This window comes from Drosophila miranda, chromosome 3 (genome assembly GCF_003369915.1).
Source record: "Drosophila miranda strain MSH22 chromosome 3, D.miranda_PacBio2.1, whole genome shotgun sequence".
Taxonomy (NCBI): domain Eukaryota; kingdom Metazoa; phylum Arthropoda; class Insecta; order Diptera; family Drosophilidae; genus Drosophila; species Drosophila miranda.
Genome location: NC_046676.1, coordinates 13,726,038 through 13,753,263, shown reverse-complemented (window position 1 = coordinate 13,753,263; position 27,226 = coordinate 13,726,038). Strand labels below are relative to the sequence as shown.

The 27,226-nt window shown below is 49.5% G+C and overlaps 3 protein-coding genes across 9 annotated transcripts in view; 2 read left to right on the top strand and 1 right to left on the bottom strand.

The window, feature by feature from the left end:
* The window catches only part of LOC108160338 (POU domain, class 6, transcription factor 2), a 65,671-nt gene extending 38,457 nt beyond the window's left edge, over positions 1–27,214 (top strand). For 2 of the 7 annotated variants that reach the window (XM_017294272.2, XM_017294279.2), the window contains 9 exons: positions 18,613–19,084; positions 19,485–20,135; positions 20,394–21,717; positions 21,777–22,012; positions 24,170–24,350; positions 24,936–24,998; positions 25,441–25,524; positions 25,616–25,767; positions 25,850–27,214. In XM_017294272.2, the coding sequence (XP_017149761.1) occupies positions 18,613–19,084; positions 19,485–20,135; positions 20,394–21,717; positions 21,777–22,012; positions 24,170–24,350; positions 24,936–24,998; positions 25,441–25,524; positions 25,616–25,767; positions 25,850–25,974 (3,288 nt within the window). In that variant the 3' untranslated portion in view covers positions 25,975–27,214. The remainder of the gene's footprint in view (positions 1–18,612; positions 19,085–19,484; positions 20,136–20,393; positions 21,718–21,776; positions 22,013–24,169; positions 24,351–24,935; positions 24,999–25,440; positions 25,525–25,615; positions 25,768–25,849) is intronic. The other 5 variants (XM_017294274.2, XM_017294277.2, XM_017294276.2 and 2 more) reach the window with 5 other exon arrangements.
* Positions 683–1,654, bottom strand: LOC108160340. Its single transcript, XM_017294281.2, has one exon. The coding sequence runs from the start codon at positions 1,534–1,536 to the stop codon at positions 757–759; it is 780 nt and encodes a 259-aa protein (XP_017149770.1). The 5' UTR covers positions 1,537–1,654; the 3' UTR covers positions 683–756.
* Positions 1,783–2,767, top strand: LOC117187964. Its single transcript, XM_033390977.1, has one exon. It carries the CDS (start codon positions 1,931–1,933, stop codon positions 2,660–2,662), a length of 732 nt encoding a protein of 243 aa, XP_033246868.1. The 5' UTR covers positions 1,783–1,930; the 3' UTR covers positions 2,663–2,767.
* Positions 27,215–27,226: the final 12 nt, after the last annotated feature.

Below are 27,226 nucleotides of genomic sequence, written 5' to 3'. Positions count from 1 at the left end.
CGATTCCCCCTCGTTGGGCCCTCGGGTTGGGCATGGCCGGCAATGGCGGTACGGGCTCCACGTCGATCGGTCTGGATAATTTTCCGCATCTGGTCGGTACTGGCAGCTTCTGCAGCTCCTCCATGCGGCGCTTCCTCGCTTGCCTTACCCCCGGAATGTGGCAGCTGGAACACCGCCACCAGGCCACATCGTAGAGGCGTTGTCTGCGTTGGTTGAACTGCATCTTGGGCCGCAGCCTGAGTAGCGACCTCAGCATTTTGATGAGGGCCGAAAAAGTGCTTGGGATTTTGGTTTTGTTTGTGATTTTGAGTTTTGACAAGCTTTTCCAAGATCAAGGGACCTGGTCTCACTTATCCACTTGCCAGCAGTCGCATTCTTTGGCTGGCCTCGCGGCGGTGGGCTTCCTCTTGCACTCCGAGTAGCTGGGAAAGGGTGTCAGTTGCTTGGAGCACTGCGCCTTCTTGCGACTGCGCTTGCAGCTGGGCTCTGCCTTGGTCTTGGAGTTGCCGCACTTTGATGCGGCGGAGTCATCGTCGCCTCCGCAGCTGCCCGCACTCTTGGCCAGCAGGCGGCACGAGAGGATCGCTAGAGGAGGCAGTTTCCTGCTCAGAATTGCCCCGAATAATTGCAGCATTTTTTGATATTCCAGCCCCCTCTCCGCCCTGAATGAGTGAAATGTCAATGAGGCTGAGTTTGTATTTATTTCAGTTATAGCTCGAAAAAGTTGTCCCAGTCTCAAGCCACACTCCTCAGTGGTTAGGCCTCCCCGCACTTCTTAGCAGGTCCTTTACCAAGGGCTAGGCGACGCCTCAGAACGGCCCAGGCCTCGCACATGGCGAAGGCCTCGAGGCATTTGCACTCGGTGGGAGGTAGTTCAAGCAGATCGCCCTTCTTGCACTCGGAGAAGCTGGGGTACGGAGCATTTCGCTTCTTGCAGCCGGACAGCCCCTTGAGTGCGGCCTTGCATGTGGGCGGAATGCGGGCTGGCTTGCAGCAGGGCATCGTAATTCGGCGGCAGTTGCTGTCCTCCTTCTTGATGCACTCCAAGGAGTTCTGCATCGGGGGTGCACCCTCCTTGGGATTCACCTTGCGCTTGCGCCGACAGGGCTTCGGGCGGACCATCGTCTCGTAGAGACAGACCTTCCTGGGCTTCACCACCATGCGGGGGCAGTCGTTCCAGGTGACCTGGTACTTGCGTTTTTCCTTGTCCGATACTCGATAGTACTTGATGTCGTATCGGGAAGGAAGCTGGCAGACAATCGGCGGGCAGCCCTCAATATCCCACATCGACTTAAAGGGCTTGGGCGGCTTGGGAAGATCCTTCGGCTCCTCCTTCTTCTCCGGCGTGATCTCACACGGCTTCCGCAGGGATGGGGGTCCGCACCTGGTTTCCACCGGCTTATCCACACAGACGTCCGGCTTGCAATCGTCATCCCCGAAGCTCCGCACTGGAGCTCTCAGCGCCGTAGCCCGCTGCAACCACATTAGTCCGCCTTTTGCGACCTGCTGCGTCGTTTGCCTCAAAAGCCGGAACATTTTGGATCTCTGTTTTGAATTTTTTCCACAGCCAAAGATAAAAAATTTGATTGTTTTTTTTTCCAAAAAAGAACCGACAATTTTGGTACGACTAGGCCGAGAGTGTGTTGAAATGGAGACGGGGCCAAGCCTAGGGGCCCAACTGAAGGATCAAGGACTACCTTGATCAGACGGAAATGTAAAACGTTTTTGCTTATAGAGGAGGCCTCGACAAAAGGTTTCGCTGGGCTCGAGAAATGTCGGCGTCTAGAAAATTCAGTCTGGCTTAGGAATTCATTGGAGGCACATCGGTTTCGGTTTGGGTTGAATATTTTCGGTTATTTTTTGGTTGTAAGTTTCTCAAAATTTCTCAACAAATTCCTGATATTTCGGTTCTATTTTGAAATCAACTAAAATGTCCGTGTGGCACTGTGTTGGGAGCAGGACCAGGGCCCATCATTGGCCCAGATTCCTGGGCGTCCTGAACAAGCACCGCCTGTACTCGAAGGACCACAGGCCGACTCCGAAGTGCGAGGGGGCGGATTCCTGCTCGCAGATCAAGGACTGCGACAACTCGAACTTCGTGAAGAGCGACAAGGCACCGGCGAAGGACAAGTTTCAGTTCCACCATCTGATCAAGCTGCCGCCGGAGTGCTGTCTGAATGAGTGCGTCGGCGCCTTTCCGCGCTTCGACGAGTGCCTCTACAAGGAGTCGGACAAGGCCAAGCGCAACTACCAGGTCACCTGGGTGGAGTGCCCCCCCATTCAGATCAAGCCCAAGAAGATCTGCTGCCACGAGCCGGGGAAGCGGCCGCCCATTGCCCGTCGCAAGCGCAAGGTGAAGGACGAGTGCGTCGAGGACAAGCCCTGCCCCTCGGAGGGACCGTGCCCAAAGATAGAAAGTCCCGGATGTCGGCCCGTTAGGGATCCCACGCGCTGCGAAATCACACGCGTCAAAGCAGACTGCGTCAAGGTGAAGGCCCCCTATCCGGCCTACTCCGAGTGCCGACGACCCAAGCCGCGTCGCAGGCCCAGTGTCGAGTGCCACTGCCGGGACGTTCCGCCCATGTGCATAGTCTTCAAGGAAATGGCCAAGCTCGAGAGGCAGGGCAAAACGGCTGGAGATTGCCCGCCGCCAAAGAAATGATTCCCATGCAGATCTCGGCCAGATGCTGTCACCCTTCAGCCCATACCGCCGATGCCATCTAATGAATCCGAAAAGTCAAAAACAAATTAAAAATATATAAATACATTTTCGTTTGTCTCTTTTATTTTGAAAAGTGAATTTTGACAGATATTTCAGACGATAGTCTGATAGTTTGAAGTGCTCCATGCATGACCACCGATCTCCACCGATCTGGCACCTACCAGTCGACGCTGCTAGACATCTGCACTCTGCGTATAAATTTGTATCTTTAAGCGGCCTGTCCGCAGCCCTGCCCACTTAGCCATGTAGATTCGAAACATATTCCCCGATACCCGGCGATGAGTATGCAAAGTGTCTTCCAAAGGGAGAGAGAAGGAGGCTGCGGGACTGCGTGCCATATTAAAGTCGCTTTATAGCAAATTACCAATTCAGATATATACGAGTACGAGTACACACAAATCAGTTATACCCGGCGCATCTATCAGCATATTCCGCAATTCGTATACACATATACGTGGTCTTATAGTCGTACAGTCGTACAGTCGTATAGTATGCATGCAGGCCGTCACATTTATTCGGGTTTCGAGTTTGATGTCCCCTTCCCGCCTGCATAATCAAAAGGGGAGCGGAGGATCGATCCGCAGTCTGTCCCTCCCTCTCTCTGAAGACAATCGAAATGAGACAAAGCCGGGGCCGGGGCCGGGGCCGGGGCCGGGGCCGGTGCCCTGATGGAGCGTTTCTTCAGCTGCAGACATAATTGATGGATGGATGGATGGATGGATGGATGGAATGGATCGCAGCCTGGCTGGCAGTTGACGACAAAAATGTTCTCTGGAGAGTACGGATATGGAGTAGGGAGCATGGAGGAGCATGTCGCATATTCCATGGCTTACCTCTGCCTAAATAATGATGTCGCATTATTTATGCCGCTGCTGATTTGCATAGGCAAATGCAGAAAGGTTAAACAGAGAGGGGGTTTGGGGGAGGGGGCGAGGGTAAGCCTTCTACGGCTGCCTGCAGGCAATGTGTGCGCTTTCTTTAATAAATGTTTAATTTATAATTGATTTTCTCCCCCCACCCCAACGATATGTGTATGCGCCTTGGCTAAACCTCAAAAGTTCTAAGCCCAACCCATATTCAGGGCCGAATCGAGAACAACAGCACGGAGCAGAGCGGAGTGGAGTTGAACCGCAAAAGGATTTTGCCCGCGCACGAAAACACTTAATTAATTCGCATAGACAGACAGATAGACACAGGGGTAGACGTCCGGGCGGGGCAGGGTCCGGGGCAGTCCGCCCACCTAGTTGGTCAGACACACACACACACACACACACATATAGTGCACACTCTGCTACACTCACACACCCTCGAATGGAAATAATTAGAAATTAGAATGGAAAATGCTTGCCAGCCAAGTTGACGATAACAACGACCTAGAAATGCCCGCCTCCTCCTGCCCACCCACACACACACATACAGAGTGAACCCAAGTGAACTTCCTTACAACCCCTTGTCGAAGAGAGGGTCAAAGGAGCATATTTAAAATGTAGCAGCACAGGAGTATGATTTAAGCTATTTTCTTCGTCCCCTTAGCAGACCACAGCCCAAGACGACAGCAACAGCAGCAGCAACGCAACCCGAATCGAAGTGGCTCCCCGGGTTGAAGGGGTTTCCATCTGCTGCTCGGTACCGCTGGTGATGGCAGATGTGCTGATTACCAACTATCGATTAGTCGATTAGCGAGATTAGATAGTCGAATAGAGTCTTAAGAAGACTCGAAAGAAGTGCACTCACTATCTCTCTAACGTAACGAGTGGCGAGTGAGCCTGGGGTTGGCTGTGTGCCCCCTAGTATGAGGACACACCTTTAGCTATCGTTAGCGCACTTTTTCCCATCTCTAGGTATATCAAAGCGGTACATAAGCCGAAGAGAGGACGAGGATAGAGCGTGAGGAGGGAACAGGGCGGGGGGATTGAAGGAGCTTAATTTGCTGCTAATATCCGTTTACGTCTTTAGTTGCAAGAAAATTACAATATTTCGTGTGAGATAGTTTGCACGCACACACCCACACCCACACCCCTTCGGCGGGCCATAGATACTTTGTGTCTAATTTGAATTTCACAATTTTGGCTGGCAAAGAAAAACGCCAAACAGTGGAAAATGAGAGAAAAATGAGCTCGGGTTGCCTTCTGCTTGAACTAATTTCCTAGATGCCGCCTCGAATGGGTTGGGACTTCGAATCGGATCCCGGGGAATGGTTGGCCGGATTAAAGCCCGGCAAGTGGACACAGACATGGGCCAAGTGTCTGCCAGGCCCAAGGATAAGGCATGGGATGGGACGGGACGGGTCTTTGCCTATCCGGCTGGTTTTCGCCGGTTACTGTTGCTGCTTAGCCAAATTATATTATGACTTGTTTAAAATTCAAATTTGGAAACACTAAAATCATGTTTTCGATGTCTGGCCACCCTTCCTCACCCAAAGCCCAAAGTCCAAAGCCCCATTCCCCTCGCCCTCTCCCTCTCCCACTCCTCTGCGAGGATAGTTTTTGGGCAAGGGTTTAAGTAGCACACGCGGCTGACAGTTGCGGAATGGGGGGAAGGGGTGGCAGTGGTTTCTGGTCATAAGGGGGTTGCTCGGTGTCTCTGCTAAGGATTTGCCTCTGCCTTCAACTGGCAACTTTTGCTGTCTGTCCGTCTGCTTTCCTCTCGTCCGCGTCCTCGTCCCCGTCCTCGTCCTCGGTCTCGGTCTCGATCCCGGCTCAAGGCAATGTCCTTTGGTCGTGTACCCTAGCTGGTATACATGTATATATGTACCTCTCCGTGTGCGTGTGTGTTGCCAAAACATAGTTTCGAGTTGCCACATAAATTTTGCATGCCCCCACTTGTGTCCTCTGGCTTGCCCAACGCAAAATTTGCTTTTAAACAATTTTAATGATTTCATTAGTCGAACAACGGGCAGTTTAATGAGGAAAATTTTAGATTGATTTTCCATTAAAACGAATAGAAGAGATATCGGACATGGAAGAGTCAAAGAGAATGATACTTTTTAGGGGTTTTGGGGCTGTTGTTCATTTGCAAATTGATCTCAGAAGAAGAGCCCATTTAGTGGGTCTCATCTCTGAGGCTTCTTTATGTCAGAGTATACAGAAAATGTGGCAATTATTTTGCAATTAAATATTTACAACTTTTATTCCATTTTCTTTGCATTTTCCATCCTGCACTTGCAATAGAACTTTGTCCCAAGATAACTTGAATGGACCTGCCTCTTCCCCCCTCTTATCATTAGAGCTGAGACGCCATTTTGTCTTGCACACATACATGCAAACACATGCAGAGAAACATAAGAGATAATTAGATTGCATAATGTAAGTGTTGCCCAGCCCAGACCTCGGTGTCCCCCCAGACCCAGGCAATTTCAATAAAATTTGTGCTAGCCATGGAAGCAGGAGGAGGAGGCTTTAGCCGCCCGAAAAAGCAGTCAAATGTCTCAGGGCCCAAGCCACAGCAACGTCTCGGGCCAACGCACACACAGACACAGACGTAGACACACAGGCATACGTTCTCATAAGCCATTCCACACCCCCACCCACTTCTCCGCCTTAACCCTTGTGTGTGTGTGTGTGTGAAGTTTTCTGGCCAAGGCAATGGCCTTTCAAAATTTTCGAATTTACGTAAATTTAACTTTCTTGAAATACACTTAACTGTAAAATTAATTATAAAAGGCAATTGTGTATATGCCTGTGTGTGTGTGTGTGTGCATATGTGTGTATATGTGGGGGTCTTATAGTGCCCCCCACAAGCATTTCCCCACTTAAGTTTGTCTTAGTCTTTGGCCGAAAAGGTGTTGGCATGGAATTTGCATAACCAACGAAACGTCAATGTCTTCGGCCAGAGAGCGAGAGAGAGAGAGAGAGAGAGAGTGAGAGAGCATGTATGTGAGCATGTACAGTTGCGCCCATTCGACATTTGCATACACACACGACAACGGAGACCCGTACACATAGAACACGGGTCTGGGAAAACACACTAATTAAATGTTGAAGGCAGTTTATATTGAGATGCCTCCCCCTTTGCATGGCCAGCGGGCAGACAAAGACCAAAAGCAGGTGTTGGCGTGTGTAGATATATGTGTGTGTGTGTGTGTGTGTGTGTGTGTGTGCATTATATAGACCTAAGTCCCCCACTCCAAGCCCAGCACTACAGCACCTGCATATACTACATGTGTGTATATGTAGATGGAAATGTCTGTGTGTCGTAAGAAAATCTATAGCCTACGGTGCTCGAACCCCAAGCCGCAAACTCTCAAATGTCTTCATTTTGCACATCAAACCAAATGCAGCCGCAGCCACCCATTGCCCATGTCTATCCTATGTGTACGTCTATATTTGTATGTAGAAATCTGTGTATATTTGCTGAGGATTTCTAATTACATTCGGCATCATTCGGACTTGTCTTCGGTGCCCCCCGGGAAGACTGAAGAACGAATGGGAGTGGGAGTGGGAGTGGTAGTGGTAGTGGGAGGGGGAGTCCAAAGCAGTATGTAAAACATTTCAATGCCGATAAATTATAATATCTCCTTGGAAATAGGGAAGCAGGGAGAACGAATGTCGGAAAGATGAAAAGATTTTAGATGGTTGGTCAACCATCTCTGGATAGTCTCCCGAAGGTGCGTTTCAATTGATTCTGTTTTGCGTCGGTTGCTCGGACTAATTGCATATTAAGCAATGGCAATTACCATTCCGACAGTTCCGTCAGGCCGCGAAGAACTAACCAGCCCGAGCAGGCCTCCATTTCGCATGGCTCTCTATCTCCCACCTGCCACATGCCACCTGCCACCTGCCCTGGTTTACACACGCAGACATTTTTAATTAAACGTAAAATTCTGCTCTATTGATTAGTTGCCAAGAACTCGACTCTTCGCGGCCGCGTTGCTGGTACAAGGATGTGTGTGGAGGCAGGCATGTGCAACCTTTGTTATTGCCAACGCATTAGTGTTCGCGCGCCACCAAAGTCGCGGATGGTGAGGGGAAAGGGTGGCGTGGTGTTGGCCCGACACGCAAGCCAAGAGTGCCACAGGGAGGGGCAAGGAGCTGCTGTCATTGTTCAACTGGCAGGCCACAGGAGAGCGCTGAGGGCGGTGTAGACGCGAGTTTTGGTTGCCAGTTTGGCGTCTTTTTAACACAGTGACAGTTAATTAGATTGCAGAAGGGATATGGATAGGGCCATAGATAGGGTGGGAAAGGGGAGCATAATATTCAGGTGTGATAGTTGCAGCGGCAAATATTAGAAGTTTGTCTAATTGACTGGGTCTCTGTTGCTCTGAATACTGGGATATACTATACGATAGCAACGATCGATATCTTCGATAATGTGGGTAGTGTGGGGGATGGTGCTTCAGCTGTCTTTCGTTAACCTTTAAAATTGCAGCTTAGATTGATGGGAATTTCATCAACCGCATGGTACATATCCTATGGGCTATGCATACTAGATTATTATCGAAGGAAGCGATATGGGTAACTTTCGAATATAATGACCACTTTGGGTGCCATTCGTTCCGTTCCCTCAACACTCTTCTTTCGATTGTTCCTTGATGTCCTCTGCAGACTAACTAATGACCAACGCCTAAGCTGAAATATTGATCAATAAATTGCTGCAACGAAAATAGCTTAAACCACAAACTAATGTCTGTGTGTGTGTGTGTGTGTGTGTGTGTCTGTGGCTAGCAGTGGATGCAGTTGGTAGGTGGGTTGATGGACACCCGCCCATAATATACACACAAACACACGAAAAGGATAATATAATACATAGAAACGCATCTCTCACAGTACACATACATACATGAAGAGAAACCAAACGAACCGAAAATATTTCAGATTCATGACAAATGCATAAGATTTCAACAATACACGAAGGGGAGGAAGGAGGGTCTGGAGACAGGCCGAAGGAGGCCGCAGGAGGCCGCAGGAGGGGGAGGCCTTGTTACATGTAACCCCAAAAGCAGTTAAGTGCAATAAATACCAACAAGCACTCACACACACAGAGGCACGGACACAGCCACAGACACAGACACAGACACAGAGAAGGAAGTGCATGGGCCAACACTGGCACAAACACAATCAAATAAATTACATAGCATTTAATAATTCATGCAAAAACGGTCGGAAACAAATGGCAAAGAGAAGGGTCGGCCCCACAGCCAGCCCCTGCCTAGAGCCATTGCCCCTCCCTTCCCCCCCCCCCCCTATCCGCCAGCTCCTGCTTTTGTATCAGACTAAATGTATGCGATGCAGTTGTGTGTGTGTTTTAAGACTTGATAATTTCAAAAATCAACAGGATATGTGCATAACTTCAAAATGCATTTTGACCACAAGAATTGGCTGTAGACGAGTACGATGAGTGAGTGGGCGGCGGATTGTGGGTGGGCGGGGAGGGGGTGGCGTGATGTTGAGGTGAATTTGTTGCTTGGATTTTGTCCTTGTCTTCCCCTATCGGCTGTCTCGTTCTGCATTGCTGCATTGCCTTCGCTCTGCATATCGCTCACATGCCATTGCACTCAATTAAAATCCTTTTGTGAGGCTCTGCTCTCTCGCTCTCTCTCTCTAGCTATATCTTGCTATCCCATATCCTCTCTATCTTTGTCTCCCTCGCTCACACACGTCGATGTGTGTGTTAAGTTTTCGTAGCCATTTTTGTTATTTTGTAGTTTTAGTTTAAATATTTGATGGCCTGCATATTGATTGGTGCTCGGTGCAACGTGGCGCATGAGTAATAAGTTTTTTCTTTTTCTATGTACAGCAGATGCGGGGAAATATTTACATTGATGACGGTTTGATTGGATTGCTTAAGTTTCTGAAATTATAAGAGTCTTCTATCCTCTCTGTCGCTCTCTCTCGCTCACTCTGTTTTCTCTCCTTCTTGCACAATGTCGGAATCCATTGCCTACCTAGTGGCGTCGGTGAGCGTCCTAACAGCACACACACACACACACACGGAGAACAGCACTAATCAAGAAATCCAAAAAGCATGGCATATTTCCAGTCTGATTATATTTGCAGTCCAGACAGCCTGACACCCTCTGAAAGCGAGAGAGAGAGAGAGAGAGAGAGAGAGGGGGGGAGAGTGAGAAACTCCGAGCCAGACATGGCGGCCATTGTTGAGCTTAAGGCTGCGCCTAAACGTAGGCAGCAATTGCAATCGCACTCCTGCAGAGCCGGCCCTAATGTATGCTACAAATCTCGCCAAAGCAACGCATTTTGTAGCCATTTAAGCTACTTGCATAATGTAGGCGCACACCCAAAAGAAACACACTCGCTGGAGGTAGAGATTTGGACAGAGAAAGAGAGAAACAGAGCTCCTTGCTCGGCAGACTCATGTGTCTGACTCTGTTTTAATGTGCTTGGGCCTGGATGGTCTGTGTGTGTGTGTGTGTGTGTGTGTGTGTGGCATTGACCAAGTGCATGAGTGGGGAGTGGCTTGTGGGGGGTGGCCCAAGCAGAAGCAGGGCCATGGTTGCAGCCTGGACGACGTCGTCGTCAAATGAATCTCATTTGCATTTAAATTAGGAATGAAGCCCGATTTGTTGTTGTTACAGCTACTGCTGAGGCCAGACCCAGCGCCAGTGCCAGAGCCAGTGCCAGTGCAACTTCTAACGTTACCGCTGGTGCAAATGGGGTCTGGGTAGAAGGGTGCACGGGGCAAGGGTGCCAGGGTGCCAGGGTGCCAGGGTGCCAGGGTGCCAGGGTGTGCGGCACAATTTTTAATGAAGACAGCGCAGCTACTTAGGCACCGGACCGGCACCCGTGCATGCATATGTATATGTCGCCTCTCTGGCCGGGGGGAGGGCCCCCCTGATTGCGGCAACGATTTCCAACTTACTTTTTCGGACAACTTGCCCGATTGCATGCCAAACTAATGGCCAACAGCTTGGACAAATAACACACAAACATACACACACACACACACATGTGGGGGGGAGTAGTGAGCTCCTCCTCCTTTTCGTCCCCCTCTGGTTATGGTAAATATGTTAATAACCTTTCTTCTGTCGGGGGCTTAGGCTGGGGATCTGTACGAAATTTTAATTAGAAATGTTATACGAGTTGCACGTTCCCCGGACTATCCATATGGCAGCTCGGCATGGCAACGCTCGGCCAGAGGACCAGAGGCCAGATGGGCAGGAGGAGGAAGCTGGAAGATGAGCCAGCCATCAGGGTGTGCTCATTTTCCAGTTGAATGGGGTTAATTTTTCAGAAGTTGGGAGCAGACTTTAACAAGTATTATAATCCAAAAATTATGCTAATCTCGGAGCGAAAAATAGGAACACCACTATAAAAAAACTCTTCTCTTGGATTCAAACAGAGATGTGCATTCATTCATCTACCATTCGCAGGACCATCCATAACTTCCCCTTCTGGGGCCACAACTAGTGGCATTCATTCACTCGTGTGTGTATAGAGCTACTTGGCTTTTATTAACAATAATGCAGTATTACCTCTGACTAAGATGGAAGCCAAGGCACAACTTTGTTCTCGCCATCCCTTTCTCTTCGTCTGCCTCTCTCTTTCTCGCTCAGTGTGTGGCAGACGAGTGTCAAATGCAATAAATGCACCTATTCATTTATGTCAGCGGCAATGACATTTAACATTCTGCACTGGGATGGAGAGATGGGCATGGGCCATGTAACTGGGCTATCGGGCATGGTATGCTATGTCCTCTAGCCACAGCAATGTTGGTAGGCTCTCAATGGGAGTGGGAGTGGCAGAGTCATGGACAAGTGGCAGGGGCAACGGGCAAGGGGCTTTGGGCTCGGCTGCCACAGACAAGTGTCAGCGGTAATTGAAAAGTACGAATATTAATTCCAAAGTGCTAATAACGAGAGAGTGGCATGAGGCACGCTGCACGCTGTATGTAAAGTAATTACATTTTGGCACAAACTCGAACGGGCCATGTCCAGTAGTTCTCAGTTTCCTTCGACGGAGACACAAACTGTGGCCATAAAGGTGTTGCCAGACATTTGTCAGGCAGGGGCTAAATTACTTCGCCAAATGTAGCCATGTGTTGCGATCTTTCTAAAAAGCTCGAATACAAAGCCATTCTATACGAAATGAATTACTTTCACAACTGGAAAAACTCGTGTTCCCTTTACTGAGGCACGCATTCGATCGCCCCAATCGTTGGATACACACTAGGGACCTGTCGCTGAGTGGCTCTCTCCGCTGCTGCATCAAACATTCCAAGGGCCCATCGCCGGCCCTCAGCCCTCGGCAGCCCATCCCCAACCACCCGCCAACAGCGAGAGGACACAATAAAATGGGTGTGTTGGTCTACGGCTAAAACAAAAATTCTTATTGTTGCAACAGCAGTTGGGGCAGCAACCGGGGCACACACATGGACCGAGGGGTGCAACCAATCAGCGAGAGCCGAAAAAATGTTACTTTTTCGTTTTCTTGATGAGAACACAGCGACAGCAACAGCAACGAATGAGAAATGTAGAGGAAAAGCGTAGACCCAGTGACGGAGGTGGCAGGATTCGCGACCGTGTGTGCGCCGCCAAAAAAAAAAGAAGAGTGCCATAAAAGTGGATAACTTGTGTGTGTTGCCACGACGGTTGCCTAAAATAAGAATAACACGAGCTGGCGGCAGCATGAGGCAGAGGCAGAGACAGAGGCAGAGGCAGAGGCAACCAATAAGAAGGCCAGGAAAGAAGACAGCAGCAGCCGACAAACAACAAACGAAGAGGGTGGGAGGTGGCAGATGGGGCACAAAGGGGCACAAAACTAAAAAGACAACAACACAACGATCTGAACATGAAAAAATTGTTAAAAATAGCAGAAGAAGGCAACTGGCAAAAGCGGCGTCCGGGTCTGCTGTAGGGGGTGGCAGGAGGTGCGTAATGGCCATGTTCTGAGTGGGTGGGTGCGTTGAATCGAGGGGAATCGGGGCGCTCAAAGGGAGCAACCGAATGTGCCGCCAAAGGTGAAAAGGCAGAAGCATCAATAACTCTCTGGGTAGCGAAAAAAAGGACCAGAGGAAGGAGACAAAAACAAAGCCCTGACTGAGCCACGATAGAAAGGATAGAGCGACAGCAAACAGATAAGGCAACTGATTCCTTTTATTGTATCGTTTGACTTTTCTATCGCTTCTGCTCAAATAATAATTACCCAATGAGATACGAGTATAATTGCTTTTTTGCTACGTTCTCAATCAGAGATTCTGTGTTGCTATCAAATCGATCGGCTGTTCCAGAATCGACGCATCAATTGACAAGGATTCTAAGCTGATTCTCTCTCGTTTTCTTTGTTACCTTAACCCTCGACCACTCGATGTTGTCCACCTACATCTCCAGCTCCAGCTCCAGCGCCAATTCCAATTAAAAATACTGATGCAAATGAGCAGCGGAGAGGCACGAAAGGAATCAGCTCCCCGGGGCTACAGTGCGGCAATAAATGCTGCGACAGACACCCATCCCGTACGTAGCCAAAGGACTGACCAGCCGAAGGAGATAGCAGGGTGGGAAATGAGGGCAGGGGATGAGGGATGTGTGAGATTGGGTGGTGGGTGCTGAGGTGAGGTGAGGTGAAGCGCAACTTTTACTTTTTATTTTTGGGCGCAGAGAAACGGCAAAAAAAAAGAAGTGTGCCGCCAAAAGTGAAAAGCAAGACCACGCCACGAGGCGATGGGAGGTGCCCACCTCCGTGAGGTGGGCGTGAGAGTGGGCGTTGTCCAGGATGGCGTTGGCTTCTGAGAGGTTTCAGGATTTATGTTGAGAGAGGAAAAGGTAGGCACTCCCGATGGCTTGTAGGATGCTGAATAGAAGGGGGTTAAAATTGCATTTATTTGGCCAGAGAAGTGACCAGTGGCCCCGCATCGGGGGCCACGTCCAGGCAGGTCGCCCCCAAAGAATAACTGCGGCTGACCAGCGACCAAGCAGTCAGAAAGCTGCAGCAGGCGATGCTTCCATAAAAAAGATGCCCACCCAAGCAGCACCAAACAGAGAGACAGAGAGAGTAAGAGAGAGACAGAGAGAGTAAGAGAGAGCCGAAGAGGAGGAGAAAGCCCGAACAGCAAAATTAAAGGCATAAAAAGTGAAAAAAATAGAGTAAGCGGGAAAAACGTAAAAAAATTGGGACAGGCTCAGGCACACACACACACACACACACCCACACACACAATGCAGAACGAGGAGAGTGAGGCGACCACCAGTGGGGGTTGAAGAGAGAAGAGGCCTGGGAGTCCTGGACAATGCTTGGCCTTCATTGTTGTCAAGCAGCGGCTCGCTGGGCCACCCACACCACCCACTCCGGCCACCCCGCCACCCAAGTGGGGTTGATTGAGTGGCGCGCCCATTGATGTCGGGCTCTGGATCTGCCTCTGCTGCCGCTGATGGACCATGCCTGTCCCCTGTCCCTTTTCTCCTTTCTCCTTGTGTCCTTTCGTATTTCGTTTTCCTTTTCCCTTTTTTTGTTTTGTTCCAATTCGCTTCGCTCTCTTTATAGCCGTTCAACTCCCCCCGTCCCTCCGTCCCCCCCTATCCTCACGCTTTAATGTAATGTATTTTTGCCCCTTCTGCTTCTCTTTCATTTTTTACACATTTTTGTTTTGGTTTTTGTGCTTCGCTGTTGTTTTGTTTCGTTTTTTGTTTTCGTTCGCTCATTCGCCATGCGGCTGTCAGCTGCGTCTCCTCCTTCTATATATCGGTGGCAGTATATGGTACATACATGCGCCCACATACATATACGGCGTATGCGTATATAGATTTACTGCTATATATTCTCGTCGAAATTGCAACGTCTGCAGCTTGCAGCTTTTGTTTGTCACTGCTGGGTGGTGCACTGGGTGGTGTATTGGGCGGGCTGGACGCTCACTTTTCGGGCATCGACTGAAACTGATGCTTACGTTTTTATCGACACTGTGTGTCCGGCTGTGCCGTGCCGATGAAATGGCGCAAGAAATTGAATCGTTACACAATGATTTCTATTCAGAATGTGGACCGAGAGATGGACGGTAAGTGGATGGATCGATGGCAGAGTCGCTAATTGGTAACTGCCAGAGATTAGATCAGATCAGACCAATCTATCTGCAAACACGCTCAAGCATTATGGACCTAGAAATTTGGTTCTACTTCGTAGAGAATAGACCAAGGGGACATTATCAATTCAGGCTGGCGAGAATTCGCATAAAGCAACATAAATATTAATTGAAATTCATTTTCACATCTCTACGACTTACCAGTTGCAGAAGGGGTCGGGCGGAAAAACGAAAACTACACCCACACCCAGAACAACACCCACGCACACACTCACGCACACGCACACAGTCAGTGATGAAATTATGTGCATTTGCGTTAAACAAAACATTAAATATGCAAAAGTGCAAGCAGGGAGCCAGGGCCTGCCCCATCGAGCCCCTTTCCTGCACGCCCCACTCATAAATGTTTGCTTGCAACACAACGAACAGAAAAGGCGGCTGGGGCGTGGCACGGGCCGGGCTGGTGGGGGCACAAAAAGCATATTGCTGGCTGCAGCAGGCACTGCTTGCCGCCCGGCCGTCGGTTGACCAAAAATAGAACAAGACAAATATTTTTCGACAATTTATGAGCCTTGCTTGCCTCCTCCTGCCCGCCTGCCCGACTGGAATCGGTGGTGGTGCTCTTGCCGGTGGGGTGCTGCTGGTCAGCTTGTAACGTAACGTGGATGTCCTTCCCGTAGCCTCCATGCCGCGATTCCCGTTGGAAAAAATGCCATTTGCAATTAAAGCAAACAAGCAGCGCAACCGTTCGCCGATGCCGATGCCGACGCCGTCGTCGTTGTCGTTTTCGCTTTCTTTTTGCCGGCTACTTTTTGGCAATTGCATTTTTTTACAGTCTCCCCATACCCAGTCCCCCTCCCCCCCCTCCATGCCATCCATGCAAATGGCCGAGCACCCCAGTGGCACGGGCAGGAGCAGGAGCAGGAGCTGGAGCAGTGGCAGGTCCCACTCCCCTGTGGTATGGCACATGTGTGAATTATAATTTCGCGTCGCACTCAAAAGCATGCTACATAAAAACACAGACACAGGAGTAGCAGCAGCAGCAGCAGCAGCACGATGGAGGGTGGCGGATCCACGGGGGAAGCGCGAGAGTAAAAGAGTAACGAATGGGGCAGAGAGCGGACAGAGCTGCTGAAGCATAATAAGAAGAAAGCAAAAGCTGCCATCGCATTTTCCATTTCGTGCAGGGGCTTTTGCTTATCACATTCGAGGCTGTCAAGTGCCACCCCCGACCCCCGACCCCCGACCCCCCACCATCCCGCCATCCCGCCATCCTACCTCCCACGGCATTGGTGGGCATCCTCCTGCTCCGTGCAATAATTCAATTCATTTTCTATTTTTTGGCTCATTTTTATTTGACGGCGCGGCGCGGCGCAAATCGAGTAAAAAACGAAGTAAGAAGCCTTGCTGTCCGTTCGACTGTCCGTTTGGGTGGCAAGGGGTGCCCTGGAGTGTTTGGTATGTGGCATGCATACGATTGTGCAGGCTGACCACGACTGCCAGTGCATGCCACCCTTTTGGGGCAGCAGTTTTTGTATTGAGCTGCGCATCGGATGCCGCTGAGGAAATAATGATATGTAGTCAAAAACTGTACTTGAAGCGGCAAAACTGAAGTGCAGATATGTGGTACGAATGATTTCATGGTAATAAAACCAATCGTGGAGCTCTAAAATTTATTTGCTTTCTGCTTCTAATTGGTAACAGTTTTTTTATACATATTCCCGGACTTTTTGAAAGTTTTTGATTCTTTGTTGCCCTCCCATTGGAGTAAAGAATCAATTTTATAAAATCTACCTCGTTCCTCTGCACCCACCCAATACCCAATGCCCATCCCTCCTCGGCGGAGCTTCCTCAATGCCAAATCAGTTTTTAATTTCCGCTCATTTGCGAGTCTACAGAAGGAGGACGGCACTGAGAGACAAAAGCCAAGCGACAGCGTCAGCGCCTCATTATGGTTGCAACGTTTTGTTTCTCAACTTTTAGCGGCAGTGCTGCCACTGTTGCTGCTGCCGTAGGAAACACACACCCCTATCTCCCCATGGGGGAAAGCCTGGAAAGTCCCATTCAATTGAGCGTGGGTAAATATGTTGAAAAGTTAATTCATTGCACATCAGTGGGCGCCACTGCACTACACTCCCGCCCCCCCCCATCCACTCTACTTGGCGGCAACTATGGATGTGCCACATATAGTGACTGTCAGCGGCCGTCTGTTTGCCGCCTGTTTGCATAAAGGACATGCACACACACACACAGACACACACACATGCACAGTCACTTCCACAGAGGACATTAACGTGGCTTTCTTTTCTTTTTCCATTTTTTATGCACTCTCTCGTTCCCGGCGTGTCATAAATTTAGTTCGATTTGCTGTGCAATGACATTAACTTGCTTCACCGGCAGCAGGAGCAGCTAGCCTCGAGTCCTGCCATGGTCCTGCTCCTATTTCTCATCCCCCCCTCCCCCTCCCCTGGAGTGGCCGAGTGACCACTGTTTAAGTAGTGGCTGTTGTGCACCTGACGGCGCCAGTAAATGTCAATTTTTAATGTATTTACTGCACGTTGCAAATGAAATTAATCAAGGGCTTTAATTAATGTGGCTGCTTGTCTCCCGTGTCGGCAGATATGTTAGACAGTGACTAGATGGAGCGCTGATGATTGAGTGTCGAGTGTGAGAGTGTGAATGATTTGCCCCAGGATTCCATGCGGTAGATGATGGCGGAGTAATTGCCGTTGGCTTTCGATGCGATGCCATCCCCGATGTCTGCCCATTCGGAATTCCATTTAATTACCGCACTCGAAACACCCACCAAACATTTATATTTATTTGCCTAAATACTTTTTCAACACTTTTCCTGCGCTGCTGACACGTTTGCTGCTTACTTTTATTGCTTTTCTTCGGTTCTTTCTATTTCCGATTTTTCCATTTTCCTGTTTTTTCCCTTCCATTTTTTTTGGGTTGGTATTTTGCACTACAATTATGTTAATTTCCTATGCAAATAAAATTTAATTGAAGCTCAGCCACGTTGCGAGGAACCAGGGTCCTAGTCCAAGGACCGCCGCTGGGACAGCTGGGCTCGTCCTGGCATTAATGTGGCTCGTTTCCTCCACTCCGCGCTAAGCACATTGGCCGTCGCCAGCATTAATTGCCAATAATTATATTGGTTTACCTTTCCACTTATTTTTTTTGTACGAGTACGAGTACGAGTATCTTCCCTTTTTTTACTGTTTACCCAACAGCCCAATGATTCTTTAAATTTAAATGGAAAGTGCAGCAGGGGGTTTAAGCTCGCGAGTCTGTATAGCAAAGACCTTCCACTTGGAGGAGGACACCGGAAAGGACTAATCATTCTAATATTGGTGTCAGTTGTGGCCAAATACTTGATAATTCCCTTGGAGCGAGCAGTTGCAACCAATTAAATTTGCATAAATTTCCCAGCTCATCCCCGTGGAGGGGATCAGAATGCCAAACAATAAATGTGCGCTGACAATTACAACAGAAATTAAATTAACTTATTAACGTCTCTCGTCTCTCACAATGCAGTGTGTGTGTGTGTGTGTGTGTGTGTTGCTGTTGCACAAACATGTAAATGTCCCCCCAATTGACACAAATGAAATGTAATACGACTGCGAGTTGGAGTCCGATTCCGATTCCGATTCCGAAAATGCCATCCACTGGCGCTTAAATACTGTATGTACTCGTATAATCCAATCAGCAAACAATGAGCGGGGATTCAGGACTCAGGACTCATTCGGGGGCGTGGCAAACAATTGACAATGCATTAATTGTGGAAAATATATAATTGAATTTTAGCCAGTGGGGCGCAGTTTCAGTTGCTCAATGGAATCTGGGATGGAAATGTAAAACATATTAAATGCCATTCAAGAAGGTGTCAAGTGAATTAACACATATTTTTCGCTTGATTGCAGGACTTTGACAAGGAGATCAGTGGCCACAAGATCCACTCCCCGAGCGGCAGCAGCCTCGCCCACTCCCTGCACCACCACAGCAACAGTGGCAGCAACCACATTAACAACAACAACAACAATATCGATGATGATATGGAAATCACGGACGTTCACGGCCTGCTCTCGCCCCCGCCACACTCCCGCTCCCACTCCCACTCGCGCTCCCCGTACGACACCAAGGACCACGTCAAGGAGCTGGAGTTCTACAAGAATCTGGCTGCCAAGGCTGCCTCCCTGGCCAACCAGCAGCCCGCTTCGCCGTTGGCCATGCCTCTGCCCATGCCGATGCCCATGCAGATCGACGCGGACGCGGATGTGGATGCAGATGCAGACGAGGACGAGACCGATGGCGACGATGCAGCGGAGGCACTGCGTCTCCGGCAGGAGGAGCAGGCCCAGGCCAAGGCCTTTGCAGCGCATCTGAACGGAACTAGTGAGTACATATCGAAAGCCAAAACAGAACCACCAGTCGGGAATGGAATGCACATCGGAATACTTATAGAATTCTGAGCTGCGAAGACACTTTCAGTTCTCCTTTGACATTTTTGTTTAGACAATTTATTCTTGTTTTTGCTAATGTACTCGTAATTTATCCAAGACCCCTGAAAAGCTGCTTTCCATCCCTGACGCAATCATTTATATCCCCTCTAAACCCGAAAAAGCCAACCAAGAGTAAACTGGCAATTAGTGTTCACCCCAGCCCACAGCCCCCAGCCCCCAGCCCCCAGCCCCCAACCCTTCCCCTGTGCCAGTTCCACTAATTTGGCAAAGAGTTTTGGCTGCAAAAACTAATGACAACATTTTGTGTGACTTTTGCTTAAATCCCTCCACAGTGCAAGACATGATAAATTTGCAAAAATTACAAAATTTGGCCACGCTGCAGCAGCAGCAGCAGCAGCAGCAACAGCAGCAGCAACATCCGCATCCACATCCACATCCACATCCACATCCTCATACACATCCACATCACGGGCATCATCATCACCATCCTGCCACGGCCGCTGCACTGGCAAGTCTTCAGGGCTTAGCTGCCTCCGTATTCAATTCGCCGTTGAATCTCAGCGTCGGTGCTGAGCCTTCGGCAGCAGTTGGTGCGGCATCCACATCGGCTGCGCGAGTCTCACCGCCCCACAGCAGTTGCCACAATGGCAGCAAGAACAAGACGTCAAAGGCTAACGGCGGCGGCAACACCAATGCACACAATAGCTCCAACTCCGGGTGTGGCTCCGTGTCGGGTTCTGGCTCTGGCTCCGGCGGCGGCAATGCCTCCTCCAGCCAGCATCCGGATAATCCTAGCAGCAGCAGCTCCCCCCACGCCCTCAATGCCACATCGCTGGCCAATGTTCTGGCTGCGGCGACCGCATCGCCACCGCCAACCCTTCAGGCGCCACCAGCAAGCGCCCAGATGCCGCAACTCATACTCGCCTCCGGGCAGCTGGTGCAGGGCGTACAGGGGGCCCAGCTGCTCATCCCAACGGCGCAAGGTAAGGACTTTTGTCTGGGATTAGTTATAGTTGTCAGTCAGTCAGTCAGTCAGTCAGTCAGTCCGTCTGTCTGTCCGCCTGTCGGTCTATCCATCGGTGTGGCTATCAATATCATAGTTGACTTCATTTGACTCTTGGCGGGACACCAAAGCTTGTAAAGCGATTAGGGAAACTTTCAATTTCCTCTCGTTTGGGCTCCGACATAAGCCGGGAAACATTTACATTGCAAAATATCTAATACATTATCCCCATCCGCAGGCATCGCCGTGCAGACCATTCTCACGATTCCCGTGAGTCCGCAGATACCCACCACAGAGCAGTTCCTGCCCAATGCATTTGGAGCCTATGCGACCTACCAGCAGCAACAACAGCAGCAACAGCAACAGCAGCAACAGAGGGAGCAGCAGCGGGACTTGTTGCCGCCGTCGCTGGCTGCCCTGCAGCATGCCACAGCGCTGCCCCAACTGGCCCAGACACCCACGAATTTACTCAAGCCCAATCTCTTTTCGACCGGCGTCCAGCAGCTGCTGACGGCCCTGCATCCGGAGCTCTTTGCCGCAGCGGCCGCCAACCATCAGCAGCAGCAACAGCAGGCACAACAGCATCGGGAAAGGGAGAGAGAAAGGGAGAGGGAGCGGGAACACCAGATGGCTGCGGCGGCCATTGGTCACCTGCCACATTCCCATCTCGCCGCCGATCTGCGACGATCAGCGGAGCGTACACCCCCAGCAGGATCGCCAGGCGGCGGAAGTCCGGGGCTGCCTTCAAAGGGTCCGCCTCCACCACCGCCAGGCGCCGCGTTCCTGCTGCAGCAGCAGCTTCACATCAAACCGGAGACGCAGACGCATCTGCATCATCACCTGCCGCCGCAGGGATCAGCAGCGGTCTCATCTACGCATCCGCAGATCAGCCTGAGGCATCCGGACGAGTTGACTGCCCCTCAGATGGATCTGAAGCCGCTGGAGCTGAGTAGCAGCACCTCGCCGCCGATACCACCGCCAACCGCCGCCCTGGCACGTCATCATTTCGGCCACAGTCTGCGCGTAGTCTCCCCCAAGCACAGTCCTGGTCGTATGTCCGCCAGTGGCGCATCTTCGAGCGGCATGAATCTCAGCCACCACCACGAGAGGCACGATCGACACGAGAGGCAAGATCGGCACGACCGACACGACCGCCACGACAGACACGACAGACACGAAAGACATGAGAGGCGCTCGCACACGCCCACGGCTACGGCCACGCGGGCCAGCGTCTCATCCAGCTCGGGTGCAGTGCATCATCTGCCGCACGAGAGGGGCGGTGGGAACATGCCCCCGGGCAGACTGACGCCGCCGACCTCCACATCGGCGAGCTCCGCAAACAGCACCAACGATAGAGGCTACACATCACCACTGTTCCGGACGCATTCGCCGCCCGGACACGCCCTAAACATGGGCACCTCGCCGCGCCTGGAGCGGGACTATCTGGGCAACGGACCAAGCCTGGGTGCTGGCTCTGTTGGAGCCACCTCGACCACCTGTGGGCCGGCTGCCTCCGCGGCCGCCTCGAGCTCCACGGCCAACGTACTTAGCAGCATCAGCAGGTGAGAGAACGGACCGCTTCAAAGGAGTTCCATAGCTAAAACATTTCCATCCAATGCAGACTCAATGCCTCCAATGGAGAGCTGACCATCACCAAGTCGCTGGGTCCGCCCACGGCCACGGCCACGCGAGCCTCGTCGGCCTCGCCCCGAGAGGATTCGCCCGGTCCGGGTCCATCCACGTCGAGTGCCTCTCTGATGCAGCCCCTCAAGCTGAGTCCATCGTCGCGCAGCGAGCCGCCACACCTGTCGCCCAATGGCAACGACAACGACAACGACCTGCTGATGGATTCACCGAGTGAGTAAAGATCGACTCTTTCTTTGCAATCCCGCTGCATGCATTCAAATGTATTCATAAGTTAGCTTAGCAATAATTTGGGCCAGGCCCAGAACCAATTAATCATGCAGTCGGCTGTTCCATGTCTACATCCTTCAGCGAGCATTGCTCTCGTGAATGGCCCTAAACATTTCCAGAAATTCGAGTGTTGAAGTTGGAATGAACTGGAGGTCAGGTCCTACAGGCCGTATAATTGGGGTCGGAATCGGGCTGAGGATGATTTGACGTTTGAAGAGCTGCACTCGTTGTGTGCAGCGTTGCGTATGGGTGATATGAGCAGAGCCAAATTGTTGGCCAACATTAATTAACGAGATTTCGGGGAAAAAGGCGAACTTTGTAGCTGAGTTTCAGGCGGTGGCGAAAAGCCCTAACAAGTTGACTGAATATTATGTAATTTTCCAAAAGAAAATCAACTTCAATTGCCGCACCACCCTCCCACCACCCCTTTTTCCGCGTGTGAGTGCAAAAGTTTTGCTGTGCATTTACACGACTTCTCAAGACGGTCGGGATTCATAATTGATGCAGCAGGGAGCTGGGAGCTGGGAGCCGGCAGACGGGAGACTGGAGCCGGGGATTAGGTGAGCGTCTAAACAAAACTTGCGTGAAAGCATGGCATGGCCCAAAGTTGGGAGATGTCAGCCGGAAGTGTTAGGCAAATTAGCAGCAGCGTTGACGTTGTCACGCTCTGTATCTGGCATTGGATTAGGTTGATACGAACACTGAGACAAAGGCTGAGACTGACACTGAGACGGAGACGGAGATGGGGATGGGGATGGGGACGGAGACGAAGACGCTGGTTGAGTTAGAGGCTCCTGTCAGGATGCATTTGGGCCAGAATGATGGGATTAGATTGGGCACGGATTATGGCTAGCAAGAAAAAGGAGAGTCTCTTGGTGCTGAGAATATTGAATTGATTAGATTGGAGCCCCATCAGCAAACCAATCCAAGCCTCGTCGGAGGCTCCCGCCTGCTCGGCAAGCCTTAATTGAAACTTTTGGCTGCATTAAAAATGCAATCGGCACAAGCATCAGAGGCATCAGAGGCAGCATCAGTAGAAACAACAAGAAACAAGTCAAACCCCAGGCACCCATTAGAGACAAGCCATCAGGATCGGGGGTATGGGGTGATGGGGGATGGACTGGAATAGCTACTACCTAGAGCTGTCTCGATTGCTACAACGGATCGTTTGCGCATACAAATTGCAGACAATATGCGGCTTAATTACTACTAATTGATGCATACAAAAACTTAAGATGTTTTCCGCATTTAATGACATATTTCACTCTCGAAGCCAAACAACAAGGAGCACAGAGCCGGGGCAAACAAAGCAACAAAGCTGCGACGACAGCTTGAGTTACGACCCGCCCGCCCGGCAAAGGATGCTTCCTGGCTGCTGCCTCCAATGCTGCCTCCAATGCTGCCTCCTCCTTCAATCCATTCTCGCATCTTAATTACCGCTAAAGCACCAGGCTCTCGTTGCAACCGGCTGCTGCTGCTGCTGTTGCTGCTGCCACTTCTGCTGCTACTGCTGCCGTTGTCGTCCCTTCCTAGCTCTTTCAGACACATGGCATCGTTGTCTCTTGCTTCTTGCATATCATTAATAAATAAATCAAAATTCTAGTTGAGTAGTTTGTTCGCTGGAGTCGCCTCCAGTACTGCTCCCGTTGCCATCGTGCTACCCGTTCTCCCGGCAAACAAATTAAGCAGATAAAGGCAATAAGTTTCGCACTTTCCTAATAGACAAGAACAACCTGGCAAGAGTGTACTGTACGTTTGCTCATCCTTGGCAAGGGGAAAAGGAAAATGAGTTTTATCAATTTACCTGTCGCCGAGAGCCTGGTCCTGGCCTGGCAGGGGCCAATTTCAGTGTAATAATATTTTGCAATTACCGCAATTAACTGTAATTACTCGTAAGACCCGACCCCCGACCCCCGACACGGCAGCAATTTATGCTGTCATTTGCATTCCCCTCCACCTCCACCCAGCCAAGGAGGAAGAGTTAGCTGTAGATTTCCCGTTTAGTAGCTAGACCTAAGTGCACTCACCTCTCCCACCCACGACGGGTGCTGGTCGAATGCAGGTGCTCTAATTGGTGTCTCTTTTCGTTCTACTCCCCAGATGAGCCGACCATCAACCAGGCCACCACCAATGTGGTCGACGGCATCGACCTGGACGAAATCAAGGAGTTCGCCAAGGCCTTCAAGCTGCGGCGCCTGTCGCTGGGCCTCACCCAGACCCAGGTGGGACAGGCGCTGTCGGTGACCGAGGGACCCGCCTACAGTCAGAGTGCCATATGCAGGTGAGCTATGCGAGGACGAGGAGAATGCCAAGTAGCATTTTACACAGATTTACCCAAAACATGAAGTTTTTCAAGTACCCAACATTTACAAAAGTGATCTGTTGTTTCAATTGTTTCTGTCAAGGTTAATTTATTTTAAGTGTACTTAAAGAAGAGATCAGATCAGAAATGAGTGAAGAGACCGACGAGTCAATACTATTTTTGGAACACTTTCTTCCCCTGTATCAATATAGTTGTTTATCATTTTATTCAAAACGATTATCTGTTTCCGTTATTGTTTTTTTTGTAATTTTTTCTGGAAAAAATTTTCTCAGAGTGCCAGGACATTTTCTAACCGAGCGAGCTAACAGCGAGCGAAAAGGCTAACATAATTAAATGCGAAATTAACTAAAAAAATTTAAATAAAACAGAACCAAGACAAATTTAACGCTAAATTAATTTTCATTATTTTATTTGTTTATTTTTTTCTGAATCAAACGCCAACCCAACTCTATCTAACTCTCTCTCTCTCACCGCCACCAAAACGACGCGACTTAAATCGAATGTCGATTGTCGCCTGCCGCCTATCGAATGTCAACTATCAAATGCAAGCAGTGCACTCGCTGCGCAGATGTACGCCGCCCAACTATCGACGCAGCAACAGAACATGTATGTGTGATGCCCCTGAGCGCTCTGAGTGTGTGTGTGTGTGCTGAGTGTGTGCTGAGTGTGTGTGTGTGTGTAAAGAGAAACCTAACTAAAGTGCCCGAGCAGCATCGAAGTGCCCAGGCGCTCATTATTATCTATTCATTTTGCCATATATTGCATTTCGTTTGATTACCGCTTAATTTGCAAAAAGAGTGCGCTTCGAAATTGGCCCAGGGCATTGCCAACGAGCAGGGTATTCGAGCAGCTGAAATGAGTTTCAGAATTGAATTGAACAAAGCTAAAGATCGGGAGGGAGAGCAGAGCCTCTCCCAAACCAAAAGAATGCTAATTGACAATGTCCTGGCACTTTAGTTACGTTTCTTTTACGTTATTTGTACTTGCGCAATGCGCACACCGATCGAGCACGCACGATGACATCCCTACTAATTCAACCACCACGCAGGTTCGAGAAGCTGGACATCACACCAAAGAGCGCGCAGAAGATCAAGCCTGTGCTGGAGCGCTGGATGAAGGAGGCCGAAGAGAGGTGAGAGTATGGAGGCAGTTCCACGCGCCGTTAACGCCCACGATAGACGAGGCCCAACTAAACAGCATTTCTCTCTTGTTTCGCCCTCAAGCAGTCACTGGAACCGCTACAAGTCCGGCCAGAACCACCTCACGGACTACATCGGCGTGGAGCCGTCGAAGAAGCGGAAGAGGCGCACCTCCTTCACGCCCCAGGCCCTGGAGCTGCTCAATGCGCACTTTGAGCGCAACACGCATCCATCGGGTGAGTGGTAACTTTCATTGCAAAAAAAACATTTGCCACTGTCGAGCGCTCACTAACGATATGTATATCCATCCATCCATAGGCACTGAGATCACCGGCCTGGCCCATCAGCTCGGCTACGAGCGTGAGGTTATCCGCATCTGGTTCTGCAACAAGCGACAGGCCCTCAAGAACACCGTGCGCATGATGTCCAAGGGCATGGTCTAGGCGGAGAGTGGGAGAAGGAGAGGCCCATGTAAATAGGAGGCCCCTGTATATAGCTATATGTATATGAATATGCGTACGACTTTTTTTTTATATGTTTAATTGTGTGAAAATGTGTGTGTGATAGTTGTAAACCTTACATACCCCTTAGACTTTAGCATAGGCCATGTAAAGTAATGATGTGTCATCGCATTTACCATACGATCCCACACACCCCACCCCTCACCACACCCGAGAACCCAATCGAATTGAATATTTAAGCATACTATAATCTAATCTTAATCATATCCCAAATAGCCTAAAGGTAGTCGAAAGTCCCCGAACAGACTTGCGCAGTTTTTAGGCCAAATTTTATTGATGTGCCATTCCAGAAAACAGAACAAACAACAAACAACAAAACATACAAAAAAGACACGATCATACGCATAAAAGATTCAATTAGATATTAAATGTTTGAACAATTTCAACCAAAATTGAATGGATCTACATAAAGAACTCTTTAGATGAGTAAAAATACTTGCATTTAATGCGTTATCTACAGAAATATCGTATACGAAGTCCATTTTATTTCGATAACCATTCATAAGAAAATTATAGATCCTAGCAATTAGTCAACTCAGTCCCAAAAAGAAAAACACTATGCAAATTTAATGGCAGTTTACTAGAAGGAAACCCAGCAACAGTTTAGACTAAGAAAATTCGTCTAGCGATCTAAAATTATGAATGAAAAGAAACAAAAATAACGAGAAAAACCATATTTCAACTACGAAATTAAAATGGTACACAGAAAAAATAAACAACACAAACCACAACTGAACAAATATTTAAATGATTGTAATAAAAAAAAAATTATTATAAAAAGGTTTTTAAATTTATTTGATTTACGAATCATTGTTTAAGTCACTCAAAGGCTTAAGACATCTGTACCCGTAGACGGAAATCGTTCATTCTAGTCAAATCATTACGTTTTATATGCAGAAAGTGTTATTTGTGGACTTATTCGTATTTATTTTCTTGCATGTTACAAACATCAGTCGGCATTACCCACATATGCATGTGCACATACAATCTCCCTTAAATGTCGTCTCAAAGCGTCCGCACTTGCAGTCACCACGCGGTAAGTAGAGACAATGATGTGTGCATTGAAATTCGCAATCATGACCCCTCTCCACTCTGACAACCTTAGGCGCCATCCAACTTCCATTTTGCGTTGCGTCGCATTCTGCTTGCCCACAGCGAGAAATCATCAGAAGAA